This window comes from Aegilops tauschii, chromosome 1, assembly GCF_002575655.3.
Source record: "Aegilops tauschii subsp. strangulata cultivar AL8/78 chromosome 1, Aet v6.0, whole genome shotgun sequence".
Taxonomy (NCBI): Eukaryota; Viridiplantae; Streptophyta; class Magnoliopsida; order Poales; family Poaceae; genus Aegilops; species Aegilops tauschii.
This window is the reverse complement of record NC_053035.3, coordinates 278,999,446-279,020,042: the sequence shown is the minus strand read 5'-3', so window position 1 is coordinate 279,020,042 and position 20,597 is coordinate 278,999,446. Positions and strand designations below refer to the sequence as shown.

The 20,597-nt window shown below is 44.7% G+C and overlaps 1 protein-coding gene across 1 annotated transcript; it reads right to left on the bottom strand.

Moving 5' to 3' along the window:
* Positions 1-552: 552 nt before the first annotated feature.
* On the bottom strand, positions 553-20,049 carry LOC109742032 (xanthine dehydrogenase). The gene is made up of 14 exons (XM_020301115.4): positions 19,702-20,049; positions 16,592-16,691; positions 15,814-15,922; positions 12,882-14,384; positions 12,099-12,341; positions 11,669-11,983; positions 10,243-10,482; positions 9,632-9,916; positions 9,336-9,557; positions 4,148-4,309; positions 3,881-4,015; positions 1,852-2,088; positions 1,580-1,753; positions 553-982 (listed from the first exon to the last, which is right to left on the bottom strand). The coding sequence occupies exons 1-14, from the start codon at positions 19,841-19,843 to the stop codon at positions 740-742; spliced, it is 4,110 nt and encodes a 1,369-aa protein (XP_020156704.1). The 5' UTR covers positions 19,844-20,049; the 3' UTR covers positions 553-739.
* Between the last annotated feature and the right edge of the window lie 548 nt (positions 20,050-20,597).

Here is a 20,597-nt window from a genome sequence, read left to right as displayed (position 1 = left end):
CGAAACATGACAGCCTTGCTTTATATCCCCCAAAACATAAAACACTCACCGCAAAAAAATCATCAAAATGCAAGTACACTTGGATTAATAGTTTCAAAAATAATGTATACTAGTGGATGCTTAAGCTTTACATGATTCACAAGTAGTTGTTTGTTCTGTCATAAGTCTACCAATATATCACCTTGACCTATGATCGCTGCATTCGAAAGGATGTTAAAAACATACTGGTTACTCCCATAAACAATTTAAGTGGATCAATTATTGCACTTGAATTTTCCAAGCATGAACATGTTTGCACATGGAGCCTATGTTCTCTCTCCTCTTCACCTAGTTCAGAAAGTTCTGAATATCTACAAAATATAATCATCGGCATATCTTGATACTATGTCAACATGAAAAAACTATGCAAATGTAATCATATGGCTCTTGCACAAATAGACATTCATACATCGTGTCAATGAAATGAAATGATACGCGAATCAAACTCTGCATTCAAAATCGAACCCTAAATGTAGTGGCCTTTTAAATTGTCCCTGCCAGAGAAACCGGAAAAAATCAAATTATTTGTTTTTGCTCATATTTCAGAGGTTATTTGAAGTATGTGGTATTCGTAATCCTATATCAACACTTCATCTGTACTTTTATCTTGCACACAGCGTGTCCGTACTGTACAGTATAGTACAACCACATAACAGGTACACATTTACGTTGAATGTATCGGCTACTCTGGCAGTAACCACTATACACTAAGCTTGGGACGGTAATACACACTCGCAAATTTCTTCGTAATTGAGTCAACACACGCCATTCTTATTCTTTCAGGCGTTGCCGGGTTGTCGAGAGGGAACCAGTCGAGATGACCCTCCTCCGCCCTAGCTGCCGCGATCGCGTCTTTTATCGCAAACAAGATGGCGGAAGCGAGGAAGAACGGTGGCTCTCCTACAGCCTTGGATGAGTGTATAGCCCTTGGATTTGGAACACCCTGCAGTGAAGAGAATAACATGCAGGTTAATCAAGAGACACCAGGCAAGCGAATATAAATACATGCCTTCCCAAACAACAAAATTCAGGAGTGCCTTGTGAGAAGACAGCTAGGAAGTTAATATGTACTCTGGAATGCCTATGGCCTCTGGAATGGTATCCTGTCAGGTATCAATTGCCATTCCTTTTGATAAAAAGCATTAATTCTTTTCAGATCCTAGTTACCATGATTCGATGATGAATTAGCTATGTAGCACAGGGTTACATTTAAACACCAAAGGCAACACAAGGCAGAATAGCAACAATTGACTGCTACGGATAGTATAAGACTGGTTAAACGATGTCTGATTTCATTTTAAAATGATTTTCTCAGTAGTTTCAGCGAGCATTTCTTGCGAGATCTGGTGAGCATGTTACAGTATGTGTATAACAATGCCAGATATGTTCAACGAACTGATGTTGTAGCAGCTCACTTCTAATGTTGCAGTACAAAACAACACTTTTCCGTTGTAATATTTTGAATCCAACTTCTTCAACCAGGTCTAATATCCCCCTACACACCTTGAAGACATAATGCGTTTATATATTGGGAACTTACCTTCAATAGTGAAACCTTGAAATTGAGAGGTATATCATTTACAGAGGGTATTTTGTAAGAGCCAGGACCACAAGTGAAAAGGTATCCAGGTCGAATCCACTTGTGGTTGTCATCCCCCCATTTTAGCTCTTCCATGGCAGCCCAACCCAAACCTTGGATGAAAGCTCCTTCAATCTGAAATAACGCATCGAAGCTGAAGAACAATACAAAAAAAAAGGGGGAGAGGATATCACTGCTCCAGAATCCTAATCCATCATATCCTGTAAACATACCTGGCCAATATCAATTGCTGGATTAATCGAATAGCCAAGATCCATGACAATATCAGCTGTCCTTGTGTGGAAATCCCCAGTTAGGGTGTCAATCTCAACTTCTGCAAATGCGGCTCCATAGGTGAAATAATTAAATGGACTCCCCTTGCCAGCAATCCAGTCAAACCCGATATCAGGGGTGATATAAAACCCATGAGCAGAGAGATCTACCCGTTCCATGTAGCATGCTTGAGCTAACTGAAAAACAGAAGATAAAAGGCCATACCAAAATTAATTGGACTGCTAATTTTTTAATGTTATAATACAATATTTTTGAATTAAGGTTAACTATCCATTAACATACACCTAGGTTATGTGTGCATAGCAGGAAGCATCACCAAGCCAGCTGCATCAATCAATCTAGAAGAATACTCGCATGCTCACAGCTGGCGACAGAGGCACCAAAAAGCTTGAGCTCAGAGAAGCTAATGGGATCATCTTGGCTCAAGCTACAACCCAGATGAGCTTGAGCATGGACTCAAAATTGTGAATCTACAAAGTTTGAATAGCCTGACAGGGTTCGCTTAGATGTATATCCCTAATTTTGACAACTTGTCAAGTTCAGCTTAACCTTTATCAAACGATTTATATTTCATATAAGTGAACATTATTCCTTCGATGGCACACTCACTTTTATCAAATTTTTAACAAACACAATCTCAAAGGGGGAGAGCTAGAGCTCTACTCATTGTCAGCCCTAGTTGTGAGCTGTCAAATGTCAGTACAGGGCAAATATGACATCACTGCCACTTCCTCAGATGAAGGAGAAATTCAGTACCTACAGCAAAGAAATGGGTTGTATACTGCAATCCTGGAGGTGGCAACTTCGTGGCAGTAAGCACTCTCCCAAAATGCAGGCATAGTATGCTAGGGAAGCACACAAAATTCTACAATATGGTGAGAGAACATATATTTGGGTTAGAAATCAACAGTCTTCGGTGCTTGGCGATCAAGGTGAGGGACTGAGGGTTTCAAGGGATTTCACAGAGGGGAAAGGATGATTTCAAGTGGCTAGATGGAGTTACAACGTCAAGCGCACTTTGTAACACCTCTTTACCCTTTTATTTTCAGAGTTAAAAGTCAATAGATGTCAAGAAGATGCGACACCGCCGACGTGCTCCTCAAGCAGGGATGCCCCACAGCCCTATCTGCTCTCTCTGTCGCATTCATCTGGAGTCAGCTTTGCACCTAGTCGTGAACTGCTCATTCGCACGGTGTGTAGGGACAAACTGCTTGCTGCACTTCGGACTGCACTTCGCCTCTCCTGCGCCTAAGGAGCACAACTCTGATGATTGGTGCTTCCGTTCCATCGGCAACACCTCCAAGCCTGCTGCCAGGAAGATTAACTGCAGTGACGATCTCTGGAGTAATGTCAACGGCAGAGGCTCCGTTTTATCCATCAGTCCTTCCAGAATATAGCCACCAATCCGTCACCACCAGTGCATATCGTGGAAGAATGGAATAATGGAGCATCATCGGAGGAGATGGGAACCTACAAACCTAACCAAGGATGGCCACTGTCGATGCGTGCAAGCCAGGACCAGCAAATGCGAAGAGCAGCGTTCAGTAGATGCATATCATGGATCTTTTTCATACTTGATGGTACAGACGTTACAAACTATTTTACGTGCTTACACTCCATTACACTGACTCCCGATGGTTTTACTAGTCAAAAGATTGGTACATTGCCTGTAGTCCTGTACTGGTTACCCAGTTGTTGGTCCCAACACTAGGCCTATACACCGGCAGTATCATTAGAGATAATGCATTGTACAAATGGAAAGAGCCATGACCGAAGGATTGCTACGATAGCATAACCAGGTAGTAAGCATTACAAGGTGTCAACATAGCATAATGACAGTATTGATCATATTTAGTTGTCTCAGAAATAAAATAATGAATTCATACAGTTCACCAAGATTCTTCAAGCAAGCATCAATAATGTTGCCCAACTACTCAAAGATATAGAATAGGATATTGGTAGAATTACCTCAGCGAAGGACTTATGATTCCCCCTACTAGCAATGGGTTCCATCCGAGCCTTTATTTGCTGACAAGCATCCAAAACTGCAGCACCATACAAATCCGAACTGGCAGAGGCTGCTGTTGGTGAAGCATTTGGAACCTAAACACATGAAATACATTATCATCCCATCGTTGCTAACACAAATAGTATAATTAAAAAAAAAAGTAAATATATCTTGTGTAGAGGGAGACTTGTTGGCCCCCCTTACCAGGCATGGGTTCCAAATCTCACCTTATCGGTACTTGTCTCTGAGATAAATACACAGCTTAGAGGGATATCTAGTGATGAGGCGGCAACTTGGGCTATCTTTGTGTGTAAACCCTGTCCCATCTCAACCCCGCCATGCGTTACCAGGACAGTGCCATCAGTGTAAACTTGCACAAGAGCACCAGCCTGCAATTGTTCATCCATCAAAACTTATGTTATATTCAATTACGATGCAAACAAACATATAATAATGTAACCCATAGCTAATTTTTTTACTTGTTTAATATTTTTCAGTGGAACATCTCTAATTTAAACAAGGATTCAAAATATCATCATGGTACTGGAGTATACACTGGCGAGAAATGGCACAAAATACAGCATATTAATGAAATTTCGTTCCAATTCACAATCCACACCGAGCACAAATGCTTCCCTAGTACCAGAACCAGCAACTACGATGGGCTTGTGACATGGTAGACACTGCTAGCACGTGTTCTGGGGTACATATGAGATGACTACGACACCACCCACACCGGGGATGCCCCCATTATCCGTTTAGCTATCAGGTGGAGGGCCCAACGAGGCTAAAATTCATAACCTCTCCACAATTTTGTTTTAACTTGCTTTATGATATATCTAAGTATAGCTGGTCCCAAGCCCGGGTAAAGGAGGAGGGTTGTGATAGGCTTGGCGAGCCAACGTAAAAACTCAGCCACTCTTATGGAGATGAAACGCAAAAGATTTTCGTTGGGGCGTAACCCTCTCAGCGACGCACCACATCGGAACCCGGGTGTGGTGGAAAATGGGCAAGGGCCGGGCCGTCACCCCCCAGGTGGCGCGCCGTATCTTGATCCAGATACGGTGGCAAGTGAGCAAGGATCGGGTCGTCGCATCCTTAGTGGCGCGCTACATCGGCGCCTGGATGTAGTGGAAAATGAACAAGGGTCTTCGCATTTGACTCGACGAGTGCGAAGGGTAAGGAAGCTAGCCGAGCCTAGGAGGATTCGCTTAGGTAGCTGGAAGTAGGGTCTCTGACAGGGAAGCTTCGGGAGCTAGTTGATGCAGTGGTGAGGAGAGGTGTTGATATCCTTTGCGTCCAAGAAACCAAATGGAGAGGACAGAAGGCGAAGGAGGTGGAGGATACCAGCTTCAAGCTGTGGTACACGGGGACGGCTGCAAATAGAAATGGCGTAGGCATCTTGATCAACAAGAGCCTCAAGTATGGAGTGGTAGACGTCAAGAGACGTGGAGACCGGATTATCCTAGTCAAGCTGGTAGTTGAGGACTTGGTTCTCAATGTTATCAGCGCGTATGCCCCGCAAGTTAGCCACAATGAGAACACCAAGAGGGAGTCCTGGGAAGGCCTGGAAGACATGGTTAGGAGTGTACCGATTGGTGAGAAGCTCTTCATAGGAGACCTCAACGGCCACGTGGGTACATCTAACACAGGTTTTGAAGGGGTGCATGGGGGCTTTGGCTATGGCATCAGGAATCAAGATGGAGAAGATGTCTTAAGCTTTGCTCTAGCCTACAACATGATTGTAGCTAACACCCTCTTTAGAAAGAGAGAATCACATCTGGTGACTTTTAGTAGTGGCCAACACTGTAGCCAGATTGATTTCATCCTCTCGAGAAGAGAAGATAGGCGTGCGTACCTAGACTGTAAGGTGATACCTGGAGAGAGTGTTGTACCCCAGCATAAGCTGGTGGTTGCTGACTTTCGCTTTCGGATTCGTGTCCAGCGGGATAAGCGTGCCAAAGTCGCTAGAACGAAGTGGTGTAAGTTCAAGGGGGAGGTAGCTCAGGCGTTCAAGGAGAGGGTCATTAAGGAGGGCCCTTGGGAGGAAGGAGGGGATGCGGACAATGTGTGGATGAAGATGGCGACTTGCATTCGTAAGGTGGCCTCGGAGGAGTTTGGAGTGTCCAGGGGAAGGAGAAGCGAAGATAAGGATACCTGGTGGTGGAATGATGATGTCCAGAAGGCGATTAAAGAGAAGAAAGATTGCTTCAGACGCCTATACCTGGATAGGAGTGCAGACAACATAGAGAAGTACAAGATGGCGAAGAAGGCTGCAAAGCGAGCTGTTGGCGAAGCAAGGGGTCGGGCATATGAGGACCTCTACCAACGGTTAGGCACGAAGGAAGGTGAAAGGGACATCTATAAGATGGCCAAGATCCAAGAGAGGAAGACGAGGGATATTGGCCAAGTCAAATGCATCAAGGACGGAGCAGGCCAACTCTTGGTGAAGGACGAGGAGATTAAGCATAGATGGCGGGAGTACTTCGACAAGCTGTTCAATGGGGAGAATGAGAGTTCTACCATTGAACTGGACGACTCCTTTAATGAGACCAGCATGCGTTTTGTGCGGCGAATCCAGGAGTCTGAGGTCAAGGAGGCTTTAAAAAGGATGAAAGGAGGCAAGGCGATGGGCCCTGATTGTATCCCCATTGAGGTGTGGAAAGGTCTCGGGGACATAGCGATAGTATGGCTAACCAAGCTTTTCAACCTCATTTTTCGGGCAAACAAGATGCCAGAAGAATGGAGACGAAGTATATTAGTACCAATCTTCAAGAACAAGGGGGATGTTCAGAGTTGTACTAATTACCGTGGAATTAAGCTGATGAGCCATACAATGAAGCTATGGGAGAGAGTCATTGAGCACCGCTTAACAAGAATTGACAAGCCTGACCAAAAATCAGTTTGGTTTCATGCCTGGGAGGTCGACCATGGAAGCCATTTTCTTGGTACGGCAACTTATGGAGAGATATAAGGAGCAAAAGAAGGACTTGCATATGGTGTTCATTGACTTGGAGAAGGCCTATGATAAGATACCGCGGAATGTCATGTGGTGGGCCTTAGAGAAACACAAAGTCCCAGCAAAGTACATTACCCTCATCGAGGACATGTACGATAATGTTGTGACAAGTGTTCGAACAAGTGATGTCGACACTGATGACTTCCCGATTAAGATAGGACTGCATCAGGGGTCAGCTTTGAGCCCTTATCTTTTTGCATTGGTGATGGATGAGGTCACAAGGGATATACAAGGAGATATCCCATGGTGTATGCTCTTTGCGGATGATGTGGTGCTAGTTGACGATAGTCGGACAGGGGTAAATAGGAAGTTAGAGTTATGGAGACAAACCTTGGAATCGAAAGGGTTTAGGCTTAGTAGAACTAAAACTGAGTACATGATGTGCGGTTTCAGTACTACTAGGTGTGAGGAGGAGGAGGTTAGCCTTGATGGCCAGGTGGTACCCCAGAAGGACACCTTTCGGTATTTGGGGTCAATGCTGCAGGAGGATGGGGGTATTGATGAAGATGTGAACCATCGAATCAAAGCCGGATGGATGAAGTGGCGCCAAGCTTCTGGCATTCTCTGTGACAAGAGAGTGCCACAAAAGCTAAAAGGCAAGTTCTACAGGACGGCGGTTCGACCCGCAATGTTGTATGGCATTGAGTGTTAGCCGACTAAAAGGCGACATGCTCAACAGTTAGGTGTGGCGGAGATGCGTACGTTGAGATGGATGTATGGCCACACGAGGAAGGATCGAGTCCAGAATGATGATATACGAGATAGAGTTGGGGTAGCACCAATTGAAGAGAAGCTTGTCCAACATCGTCTGAGATGGTTTGGGCATATTCAGCGTAGGCCTCCAGAAGCTCCAGTGCATAGCAGACGGCTAAAGCGTGCGGAGAATGTCTAAGAGAGGGCGGGGTAGACCGAATTTGACATGGGAGGAGTCCGTTAAGAGAGACCTGAAGGATTGGAGTATCACCAAAGAGCTAGCTATGGACAGAGGTGCGTGGAAGCTTGCTATCCATGTGCCAGAGCCATGAGTTGGTTGCGAGATCTTATGGGTTTCACCTCTAGCCTACCCCAACTTGTTTGGGACTAAAGGCTTTGTTGTTGTTATGATAAATCTAAGTAGAAATAAGTATAGCCGTATGCTGATCTGATAGAAAATGAGTTATAGAAGGATTACACAAATGCAAGGTTAGAGCAAAAATTCATGCTTTTAAAGTTTAGACACACAGGCACACCAATAGCATGTACATGAGCAAATCAGGGAGCGGGGTTGGGAAAGCATTCCCATCCATATCGACAGCAGGAACAAATCATCCGAATGCGCTAGACTCGTTTGCCATCCCGCCCCAAACATTCACCACAAAGCAAATAATGTAGTACTACATCGACAGCGGGAACAAATCATCACAATTCGCTAGACTCGTTGCCATCCCTCCCCAAACATTCACCAGAAAGCAAATAATGTAGTACTACATCTACCAACATCCATGGCACGATTGGCATCCCGGAGATCGGCGAATACCTCTGCCTTTGGCGCCTGATTGCCCAAACCAACCTCAGCGATGCGCCGGACAGCCTTCGCTCGAAGTGGACTGAGAATGGAGCGTACTCGGCCAAGTCCGCCTACCTCGCCACCTTCCACGGTTCCACCCATTGCCAGGCTTGGAGGCTAACTTGGAAGTGCTGGGCGGCACCACGGGTGCGTTTCTTCCACTGGCTTGCGAACCTCGACCGCTGCTGGACTGCTGACCGCCTCGCGCGCCGTAACCTGCCACACCCGCCCTGCTGTCCGCTCTGCGATCAGGCCCCAGAGACACATCACCTTCTCCTGGGATGCCCCTTCGCTCGACAGGTGTGGCACGAGATCCTCTCATGGCTGCGCCTCCCTTGTCCGCCGCCTAACAACGACGCCACGCTTCACGACTGGTGGCGACTGGCTAAACGGAACACGCCCAAGCCGATGCACAAGGGCCTCGCTTCCGCCACCCTGCTCGTGCACGATCAAGGCCGAGGCTGCACTTTGGGCCAGAGCAGGGGCCCTAGGCCTCCGCGTCATCCTGCCTCAAACCTGGGATGTTCAATAATGCTCCTGTACTTGCCTTGTAACTCGCCTCCTAGGAGGATTGTGACAAACCCCCTCTTTTCAATACAATGAAACGCAAATCTTCTGCGTTTTCTCAAAAAAAAAAAACATTGACATAAACTCAATAAACATTTAAGCAGAAAAACACGAAAATATGTTCTCAGACTTACAACTGGAAAAACAGAGCATGTGGACTGTATAGTTTTAACATATGTTGAATAACTTGTAGTCTTATGGAATTCCCAAACATTAAGTAGCCAAAACTGAGGCCCCAAAAACAGAGCTTTCTATGTGTAGTCTGTGAGGGGAAGCTATTCACCTGATTCATAAATTTTGCAGTGAAGGATATGCCAAATTTTGTGGGAACCATAGCAATGCCTCGCTTCCTCCAACGATTTTCACTGTTAAAAACATTTACAGCTTTGCGAGCCTCCAAAATATTACAAGATGCCTTCAGTTCATCCCAAACCGAATGCATTGTACAATTCTTGAGCAACTGGCCATAATAAAGCTCAGTTCCCTCACTTTGGAAATTAAGTTCCTGTAAACAGTATATTAGTTAACCAACAATGGTGTGACAAGGCTAGAATTATCCACTAAGCTGTGCATGCTTACTTTTATCTCCTCTGGACTCCGCTTGAGTTCTGTAGCCATGTGATGAATCCAATTCTCTGCAATCAACATGCCTTGTGGACCACCAAAACCTCTAAAAGCAGTATTGCTTGGGAAATTTGTAAAGCATACTTTCCCACTGACTCTGATATTTGGTATAGCGTACACATTTTCCGAATGGAAAACAGCACGCTCCAAGACTGCAAGGGACAGATCTAGTGAGTTACCACCGTTGTTGTAAATTTCAAGATCTAAGGCCTGTATCTTCCCGTCATTGGTAAATCCAAGCTGAAAGATCAACCATAGTTAGGTAGAATACAAAAAAGGAAAGTGAAGTTCAGTATTAGTCATATCAGAGCTAAGCATCCACTTGTTATTGTCCCCAATTGACTTCAACATTACATGACAGTGGTCCAGTGTATTTACTGGTTATCAATTAGCATTCAGATTTATCTTTCAAATCTCAAGAAATGATGCATATGGAGATATTGAGTCCTTCAGAACCAATCAACCAAGTTGCTGAGATTATTTGCTATAAACTCAGCAAACTCCAGTCATCAAACTCACAGTATTAACTATCAGACTGAAACGAATGTACTGTTTCAACTCCATACCTTATATTTCCCTAGGAAACTGTGCCTCTGTCCAGTTGTTATCATGTCAACATCCCTGTCCAAAACAATCTTTACTGGCCTTCTTAGACAATAGGAAGCTACAGATGCCGCGGCAGCAAATATTGCTGATCTAGTTTCTTTTCCACCAAATCCGCCACCAATACGCTTAGTCTTGCAAACAACTTTTGATAGTGGAAGACCAAGAGCATTAGCAACATACTTCTGATGCTTCTGGGGAGCCTTCAGATAGAGAACATTTAGTCAAATAAGAGTATAAGACCGACTACACATGTCATGTTGAACAAAACATGACATAAGACACCAGTAGCAAGAGACAAGTGACTAACAAATAAGGGCAGGAAAGGCAATACTACTAACCTACAAACTATAGCGAAATATACACCATTTTATATATGTGTTTAGTATGACATTGTTATGTTAGTGCTCCACATCCATCGTATTAAATAATGTCATACTTGTTTCTTGTATTTATTTTGCATATGTTCCCCGTGCATCTATGCCACACGCTGCACTGATAATTTTTCTAAACCTAAAGTTTGACAGATAACTAAAAAAAGTTTGTCAGCACCACCTTAACCAGCTCGGCAACTTCCACGTGGCCTGGATGAATGGCGGGTGATGGATTTGGGACCACGTAATAACTAGCAGCAGCATGTCGTGTTCACACTGAAATAACATCACGCTGAAACCTGCCAAGGTCTGAACCGAGACAGCACTCAACCTTAGGACACACTTCTCTTTGACGAAAGAACGCAGTGATGAACCTTGGGTAGATGTGATGCACATGAGGCTTAATTTATACTCCCTCTGTTCGGCTGTGTTAGGCCGGTAAGCACATCCAGGTAATCCCTGTTTGTAAGGTCATAGTTACGATACTCTCACCCTTCCACGTGGTAAGATTTCATGCCCCCATGGGCTGAAAAATTCAGGCCCAAATCGACTTGAATCCACCGATTTGGCCATCAACAAACCCGAACAGAGGGAGTACTGAAGATTACTGTGATTGAGTTATTAGGTGATTAAGGACTACATAATATACAAATTCTTAGAAGTGAAGGCTACTACGAAAATAAAAAGCAAAGCCTACTGCGAAAATTGAATGCACCAGATACTGGGCCATAGCCTACAACAAGCAGAAACACTAGTTGCAGTGGATCCCACTACCTCTACCCCTGCCTCTTAACCTGGCATGTTAGAAGAGTAGCAAGTGAGATGTTTCCCCTGCCCTGCATACTGATGTCCAGTAGGGTATTACTTTGCAATATCTCCAGGCAAGAGAAAGGTTCATACTCCTTTTATTTCTAGAGTGCTTACATTTGTGAAGAAGCTATAACTCTGGGAGCATGAACCATATTATCAACATGCAATTCACATTGTAAATTCAAAACTAAACAACAGAGCATACTTGAGTAGATGAGATCATATGAATTTCATTTCCAGAATCAACTGGCCAGACAAAAGTGCATTGAGGTTCCATGTAGAAGTGCTCTTGACCCCCGACTCGAATTTCTCCTTCTATAATTTTATCGCATGTATTGGATGCAAAACATTGTTCAACATCCCCATTTGAAAGGCATCTTGTGGTATTGGGATGAAAGCTACCAGCTTTGACAGCTTCCGATATTGAGAGGATTGCTGGCAGCTCAGAATACTCAATATTTACTTTATTTGCAGCAGCTTTTGCGTTATCATGGGTATCTGCCACAACAATTCCAATAATCTGCCAATGAGAAGAGAAAGGTGTAACTGAAAAATTAACAAAAAATGTGGGATTCCCCACCTCCCAAGTCATATCAAAACTTGTATGCCTAAAATATCAGATCTAGCAGATATACCTGGCCAACACAAGTAACAACATCAGATGCAAAAACCTCCTCGTCATGGATAATTGGCCCAATATGGTTAGAACCAGGCACATCTTTTGAAAGAAAGACACCAGCAAACCCAGGGGAACATTTGGCAACTGAATCGTCGATAGACAAAATGCGAGCATGAGCCTTCTTACTCAGCACCAGAGCAGCATGTAAGTTATTCGGGGGTGTTGGTGTGTCATCAACATATTCTGCCTCACCAGTGACCTAGCATATTGGATTGAGAGATCAAGCAAGTCAAAAAAGAAAAATATAGTTTCCTTTTTGCTGTTTCTTTTCTGTTTTTTTTCTTTGCTCCATTTGGAGTTTGGTTGTATTTTTGCGGCACTTGTAACAGAAAAAGGTGCACATTTGGATGTTTGCTCCAAAAATAATTTGTTACAGCGTAGGACAAATAATTATCCAGTAGTGGAGGAAGCTACAACAACATAACACGTTTCTTAGTTCAAGGCTCGTCCGTATTTATTTATTTGTGCCTTTTACAAGAAGGTTGATCCCACGTGAGAGTAAGAGTATGTGTTCACTTATAACTTTTGCAGCTGGTTCTGCATATGAGTAAGTGTGCAAACGTTATTTGTGCCTCTTGCAACAGTGATGGTCCCGCTTGCGAGTATATTGCATTTATTAGTTGTGACTTTTACAAGATTGTTAGCCTCATGTGTAAGTAAGAATGCAGAGAGGAGTGAACTCACCACCAACTCCAATCTTTATAAGTAGGAAAGGTAAATACTACAAGGTTAATAATACCTGAAGCATAGCTGACATATGAACCATTGGTTGTCCCACAGCAGTTCCTTGCCCCACTGATTCATAACCTTGAGTTCCAATAGAAACAGGTCTAGTGTAAGACTGTATAGCTGACATATTAGCTGCATCCAGCCCAACCTTCCGTAACCCTTTAATGTTCATCTCATGCGTAACATAAAGGAAAAATTTGAAAAAGAAACTCAAAGTGAGTGAACTGCGAAATTCAACCATTCCACCTGGTGCATTCTCTGCTAGTGGGATGTCCTCTTTTAACAAATTAAAGGTCTCATCCAGCAATCCATCATCCAACTTCTTTCCAACAAGGAATTTTTCAGTTTTTGCAGCAGTAAGTGGAACCACAGCTACCCCTCCGTAGACAATAGAGACATCGGATACTATCCAGTTTCCTTCAGCCTCTGTTATATGCATACGCATTCCAGCATTCACCAAAGCAATGTCATCCTCCCTTCTATGTGCCTGTTTAAATTCTTTTACATATTCATATGGTCTTGTCCATGGTAGTATAACAGAGAGCAATATTTCATCAGCCTTTAAATCAACTTTGCGATAGCCAAGAAAGAAATCTTTTGCAGCAGTAGTCCTAACATTATTGTTGACATCAATTATCTGGAAATTTGCACCAGTGGCCATCCAAAGTGGGTTTAGATCTGATATTGGACTAGCAGTACAAATATTACCACCAACAGAAGCAACATTCCTGATTTGTGTTCCTGCAAACCATTTTAACTGCCGTAGTATTGCGTGGCAAGACGAAGTTTCATGAGAACCACGCTCAGCAATAACATTTTTGAGGAACTTCTGGAGCTGTGCGAGTCTAACTGCAGAACCAATGTGTAAGCCATGTTCTTCCACTTTGAGGGTATGAAGTTCTGGAACATGGGTAACTGAGATCATGACCTTATATTGAGCATTCTTGAACTTTGTTTCAACTCCCACTTCGGAGTTACCAATGATAAGTTTCGCATCTGGGTAGCAAGATCTCAAATACAGTAGCTGCTCTAATTTCAGAGGTCTATACCATCTGATCCCATTAAACCCATTCAATTTAAGTGGCATAAATTTTCTCAACTGCAGTTCTGGGGGGAAAATGAGCTCCTTCTCGCTGTATGAATTTCCATCGATTTCGTTGTATGAACAAGGTAAGTAGACTTTCACGGAAGACAATGTTGAAGATTCATTAGCATTGACATCTGTCTCATTTCTGCATGAACATGGCTTTCCAGTTGAAGGGCAGATAGCTTGGCCATTAGCATTTTCTGAAGGTGAAGCTGTGTACAAAGAATCATCCGTTTTCGCAAAGACGCGGAAGGCATCTATTATTGGTCTGTAGCCAGTACAGCGACACAAATTTCCTGCAAGGCTATCTTCAATCTGCTCTTCAGTAGGAGGATGTTTACTTGATCTCAGCAGTGCATACATGGACATCACAAAACCAGGGGTGCAAAATCCACATTGTGAACCATGTGCCTTGGCTAAACGTTCCTGTAATGGACATAGTGTCACGAGAAAGGCAAATAGATACAAATGGATGTAGGGAACTGATGAGTAATGTTGCTCAATATTTCACTTAATTTTTCCCAGCATACAGAAGGCTGTAGAAACTTAACACAGCACGAACATGTGACAGCTTTATAGTTTATACATGACCACATTTTCAATAAATGGATTTCAAGTAATAAACTCTAGACAGTAAACTCGTTTAGTGAGAGGGTAGGTTTTTTGTTAGGGTGTGTATAATGGTGCTATTTTAGCAATGCCACCTAAGATAATTGCTGAGTTGGAGAACAGAGAAATGAGAAAAAAGACTTGCCTTCCCTTAGCTAAGAGCATCTCTACTCCATCCCCCAAAATCTAAATATGGGGGAAATTTTCTGGTTTGGGGAATTAAGCACTAGCTAGTCCATCCCCCAAACTCTACACCTCTAGCCCATTTTTGCTCCAAAGAAGCGCAAGTCTCAGCAAACTGGGACAGCCCACTCGTCCCTCTCGGCCATTGTACCCATTGTACTGTTATGGATGCAACTTGATTGTATTGAAGGACCACGGGGCATATGTATATTACACAAGACTTGGGGTACAAGGAAAGGAAACAAAGTCTAATAGGACTCCTAATACTAATATTCCTTAACATGTACAAGATGTCATCTCTTAGTTACATAGGAGTATTTTCTAGTATGAATGTATGATTCCATAAATTTAGGAGTAACAGTAACATACAATCCATTGCATAATATCTTTGTTTGTCTTCTCTAAATGATATGCATGGTATAAGATAAGGCTGTCTTATCAACAATTGTACATGCCCTTAGTCCACTTGACATCTTTGGAGAGTGGAGAGACTTGACCTGATTGCATAATATGGTGTATTCATATAATAAAAAATATAACCTATCAAAATAGAAAAATATATTTTCCTGTACTAAGCGTAGGTAATTCATCATTTGATCTACTCAATATTCCTAATATGCCAAATTGAGCTGCTTAGTTGTGCTCACCAAGTTCTGCAACTTCTTTTAATCATATTTTACCTGGATACTAGTCTTACAGTAAATAGTGTATCGGTGTGTCAATTATTTTATGACATTGTCGTCCTTGTATCAAGCTAAATGGGTTAATGTCACATGTCAGAATCAGACCTGATGATGTTCTCAAAAAAGAATCAGACATGATGTAAAACCACACCTGACCTACTGCAGTATACATGGATAGGTTTTACTGCTATAGAATCTTAACCTTTTTCAGTACGTTTTAATCAACAGAATATAGTATTATCATAAAAGAATTTAAATATTCCATATTCATCATTTCACTAGCCAGCATGGGAAAAAAAATACTACCTTCTACCTTGGTAGTCAGGATCATATCAGTAACAGATGTAGCTGCCACAAGTCATACAAAAACAGTGCATCACCTGGACTGGGTGCAAACCTCGCTGGCGATCTCCAATTCCCTCTACTGTGATTATGTGCATTCCTTCCAAAGAATAAAGTGGAGCCAGGCAGGCGTTTATTGCATAATGCCTACATAAAGTAAGTAAATTATTTGGGCCAAAATGGAGCTCAAATTCAAGGAATAGGCAATAACCACAAAAGATACATGGCAGTTAATATACAGGATTTACATTTGCCACTCAAAAATGGCTCATTAGCAATGCACACCACTATACCCTTTAAACACCACAGGTTAAGAAATGCATGCAAGCTACAGTATGCAAATGCATGTTGTGTTTCAGCTGGAAGAAAGCGGAATGAATAAGGGTGAATGTACTGCAGAATCTATTTCCATTGCTATGTGACCCACAGTTTTTTTAGGATTGTTTGGTTGGCGGATCCAAGTAGAATGGAATGGAATGGTTCCACCTCAGTGTTTTCCATGAAGAATGGAATTATTCCAGATTTTGTTTGATTGGAGGGATGGGATGGAACGGGACGGTTCCATTAGGTGTTTGGTTGGAGGAATGGGATGGAATAAATATTTTTTTGAGGAATGGGATGGGATAAATATGGTTCAAGGCACGTCGTGTATAGAAATAGCGAGGTTACCTCTAGCATTTGCAAATTTGCATATGTATAAATTTCAGCAACAGCTCATTTGCATTGTCAGCAACATTTATTCGGTTTTCCAGAAACAGTAATTCAAATTAGATAGAATGAGTATGACATCACTTGTTGAAGAAATATGATTCTCACTGTGATTTCTTTGTAGTTTGATCATAGCATGAAACCATGACAGTGCAGGCACCACAACCGCCTTCACCGCATCCAAGCTTTGTTCCTTGAAGACCGATATCTACAATACATAGCTACAGAGAAATTAGGAAGTAGTTTGCAAAGCACCAAATGTAAATGATGCAAGTACTATGTGTTACGTTATATCTTGAAGGCTTGAAGCTGACAAATGCAGCAGTCTACGACCCGAACGGATGCTCTTGAGCTGCTCACAAGAAGGTGGTCGCTGACTATGATGATGCTATAGCGTCCATTGAGGCTCAGTTTGCTGCCTACAAGACATGGGCTGAGGAGGATAGTTGTGCCTCCACTATTCTCGGTTTCTAAGCAACGTGGTTGTTCTTTCTTAGGCACAGTTGATGTGGGCACGTGTTCATGATCACTACGAGCCCCCTCTATGTACCTCGCTGCTATGCGACAGGAGCAGTGGTTGAATCAGAGTGATGCGACGGTTGATGACTTCTTATTACCCAGCTATCCTCGGCGTGACATCAGATTGACTCTCTTGGACCGGAGGTTGGACAAATCTACCAGTGCTCTGAATGTCAGCACTCTCACTTGGAGCTTCATTGCATCTACAATTTCTTGACACATCTTTGGGCTGAGTTTCAACAGTTTCATGCTCAGCTGCTAGCTCACCAACCTTGTGAGTCTGTTGGAGGTCCTTGAAGCTATTCATATGCATACCAGGCTTTATGGCGTGAGTCTGCTTCTTTATCCTTCAGTTCTGGCTGTCTGGGCTCCACCTCCTGCATCTAGTACGACACCTTCCATTGTCCGTTCACCACTGGCCCTTGGTGGTGGTTCTCTTTAGCGCTAGAAAGTTTGTCTTGTGCAACGTGGCTTTCATCAAGAGAATGGTCACTACTCAAAGAGCTGGGCCCACGACACTGAATCGAACGCATGGGCTATATCCAGCTTGAGCATGGCACGCGGCTCACCCAGCCAGTGCAGCTATATCGCCGTTTGCTGAACCAACATGAAATTATCATGTATGCAGCGTTTTCAGGTGAAAATGCATTGGTTCTCCTCTGCCAAAGCCCCCAGCCTAGGTGACAACCTGGCGGCCAACGTCTTCGCCACCAACATGGAGAAGATGTGTATTGAGACTGAAGGCGTTGGTAGTCGGTAAGGGCCAAGGCAGCCGGTCACTTGGGAAGGAGCATTAACAGGGCCTAGTTCGGTTCCTTTTTCTTTAGCAAAGGAGGATGGCCCCCGGCCTCTACATCTGGGCGATGCATGCGGCCACTTTATTAATTATTCTCACAAGACCTTACAAAGTCATGCAACAGTAAGACTAAAGCCACCGTCTAGGCAACATCTGCCGCTACTCCTATCCAGTTGATGTAGGGATGCTGATAGTCTGGGCCTAATACCAAACAGACCTCGCAGCCAAACCTAACAACTATGACCTGAGGTCCCAACCAGGACGCCTACCGGGTATGGGGCACCCACCAGTCCGGCGCACTCTTCAACCCGGACGCCTGCCGGGTATGAGGCCGCCGCAGCCACCTGCCACCAACCCATCTTCAGAGCTGTACTGCTGCATCTACCGTGCCAGGTCTCTCTGCCATCGACGCCACCACGACGCCAGACAGCGTCGTCCTCCTGCGCGAGTCCATCCTCGCACATCGGACGCCGAATCTGCACTGCGCCACGCCGTCGAGATCTGTCGCCATCAATGTGTAGGATGAAGCACCGCTCCACCTAAGATGCGGTCCACTGGTCCCTCGAGACCGTGCACACCTCCAAGAACGACGCCCCCAAGGGGGGAACGACATAAGAACGCCGCCGTCTTCCGATCAACTGATCTAGGGTTTCCCCCGGAGGTAGCAGACAGTGACCTTGAAACTCTCCTCGGCGATGCCTTCAAGAAGGGAATGTCGCAAAATAGCGCCGCCACCGCCGGCTTTGGCAGTAAGCCGAAAGCAAGTTTTCACCCGGATCTGTTCGAAGGACCTTCATCAAGCATCTCGTGCACGGATCGCCACCATCTCTGCCGGGGACTGGACGATGGATCCAGGCCGCCCCCACCTGACCGGCCACGGCACCACCGCGGTGCCTAAGCCGGCGCCGTCAGGCCCACCATGCCCGCCTGTAGACGCCTCTAGATCTGCCGGCCCGCGGACGAGGCCCGCGATCTGGGCTGCCGCCACAGGTGCTCCTCGGCCGCGGGGAGAATGCGCCTGTGCGCCTAGTTCAGTTCCTGGAACCCCCGTCCATAGCGAATGCGGCTTGAGAAAGGCAGCCATAACATCGGCCTTCATGGTCCCCGTGAAACCGTCTAGACCTAGCGCCTTCCCGCAGCAATCGACGCACCAGTCTCACACTTTCCCCTCCATAAAGGGTTCGCCAAGGCTAGCCAAGTCCTCTGAGCGTGAACCTTGAAAGTCCAGGTCCAGCAAGAACTCGCACCCCTCGGCCGTACCAAGAAGCATGGTGAAGTGGTCAAAGGCAGCCTCGGCCATGGCGGCATGGTCAGAGACCACCCCATCATCGACTGTGAGGCTATGAATCACCTTCTTCTGCTCCCTGTAGATGGCGTGTTTGTAGCACCCTCCCTTCACTTATTATCGGTTCAGGATTTTGATCAGTTTAACGAGCTCTTACACATTTTATATATTTTGGGAATAATGGCACCCACTCATCTTCCTGAACTTTTAGTGGCTATGAATCAGTTATGGTAGACTAACTACATCATGTCTGTTTGTCAGTTCAGTTTCATTTCTACATTAGCAGCACACTCCAAAATCAACTGTGTTCAGAGAACATTTTGTGTTGATTCCGTGTCCCACTGTACGATTTTTGTACAAGCAAGTATCCACCGTCGTGTGGTTGCATAAACAGAGCAAAAACATTACTTTGAAGCATATCCGACAAGTTTTCATTTGCTACAGGCTTTCGCCCGCTTTATAGATAAAGCTAAAGCCACAATCATGAAACAGAGTCTGAAAGTATCACGACACATGGGTTCAGGCTGGGGGCAGCAGCACAACCGATTCAGGTGCAGACAGCGCGCCACAGATGCTTTCGTGATACGATACAAGTTAGAGAGCGGGAAGGGGGGCGACCTCGGAGGTACTGGAGGAGGGTGAGGTGGGCGAGGCCGTCGGGAAGCACGCGGCGGACGCCGTTGACGTAGATGACCGCCTCGTCGGACCAGTCCACCGCCGCGGACGGCCCCTCCTCCGCCGCCTTCGTGAGCGAACCCATGGGCAATCACCGCGGGGCGAAGGCTTACTGGAAGCGCGCACCGCTCGCGCCGGATGAAAGACCGGGGTGGGGGAGGGAGGATCCCGATTTGGATCGAAGTGTTGTGTGGAAGGTTGTCTGCGGCCGCGGGACTCTGGCAATTGTTTAGAGACGGGTCGAATTGGACTCGTGGAGTGATGCGGCGAGGATGATACAGCACGTGCGGTAGTAGTGAGCAAGGCGGTAGTTCCACCTGCCGCTGAGTCACGATTCAGTCGACAACGACAAACCGCCAAAACCGACATAAAAATGGAGAAATTTAATCTTAACCCATACTCCGTCCGTCCGAAAAAACTTATCCCTACCTTATTTCTTAAATTAATGTGTCTAACACTAACTTCTAGGAGAGTGTGGCCTCGAGGATATGGGTTGTATTGGTGACCCTTTCACTTAAAGGAGAGGCGATACTAGAGAGAGACTCGACCGTGCGGTGTGTAATATGGAACGCAAACAAATTCCCTCAGGCAGCAATTTTCGGTGACGAACGTGTTCATTCGGAGCTGTTGAGAAATTAAGCAATTGTTCGATTAATTTAATCCAATAATAAATCATGAACATGACATAGGCAGTGCTAATGACATATTGAATTTTGATGATGTACGCATGTACTAAGCAGATAGTAGAAACATCTACGAAAACCACTAGTACTGCACACATGAAGATAAAATAGGAGCGGGGTAAATGTGTTATACCCTCCAGTAGGCCAGCCGGCCGT

What these genes read in the sequence shown, in the direction of transcription:
- LOC109742032 (XM_020301115.4), bottom strand. Translation starts at nt 19,843, where the DNA reads ATGGGTTCGCTCACGAAGGCGGCGGAGGAGGGGCCGTCCGCGGCGGTG. An exon ending in GAGGTTTGCACCCAGTCCAG is followed by an intron (nt 14,385 to 15,813) that starts GTGATGCACTGT and finishes TGTCCATTACAG; the next exon opens with GAACGTTTAGCCAAGGCACA. An exon ending in ATATGATCTCATCTACTCAA is followed by an intron (nt 10,483 to 11,668) that starts GTATGCTCTGTT and finishes CTCTATCTGAAG; the next exon opens with GCTCCCCAGAAGCATCAGAA.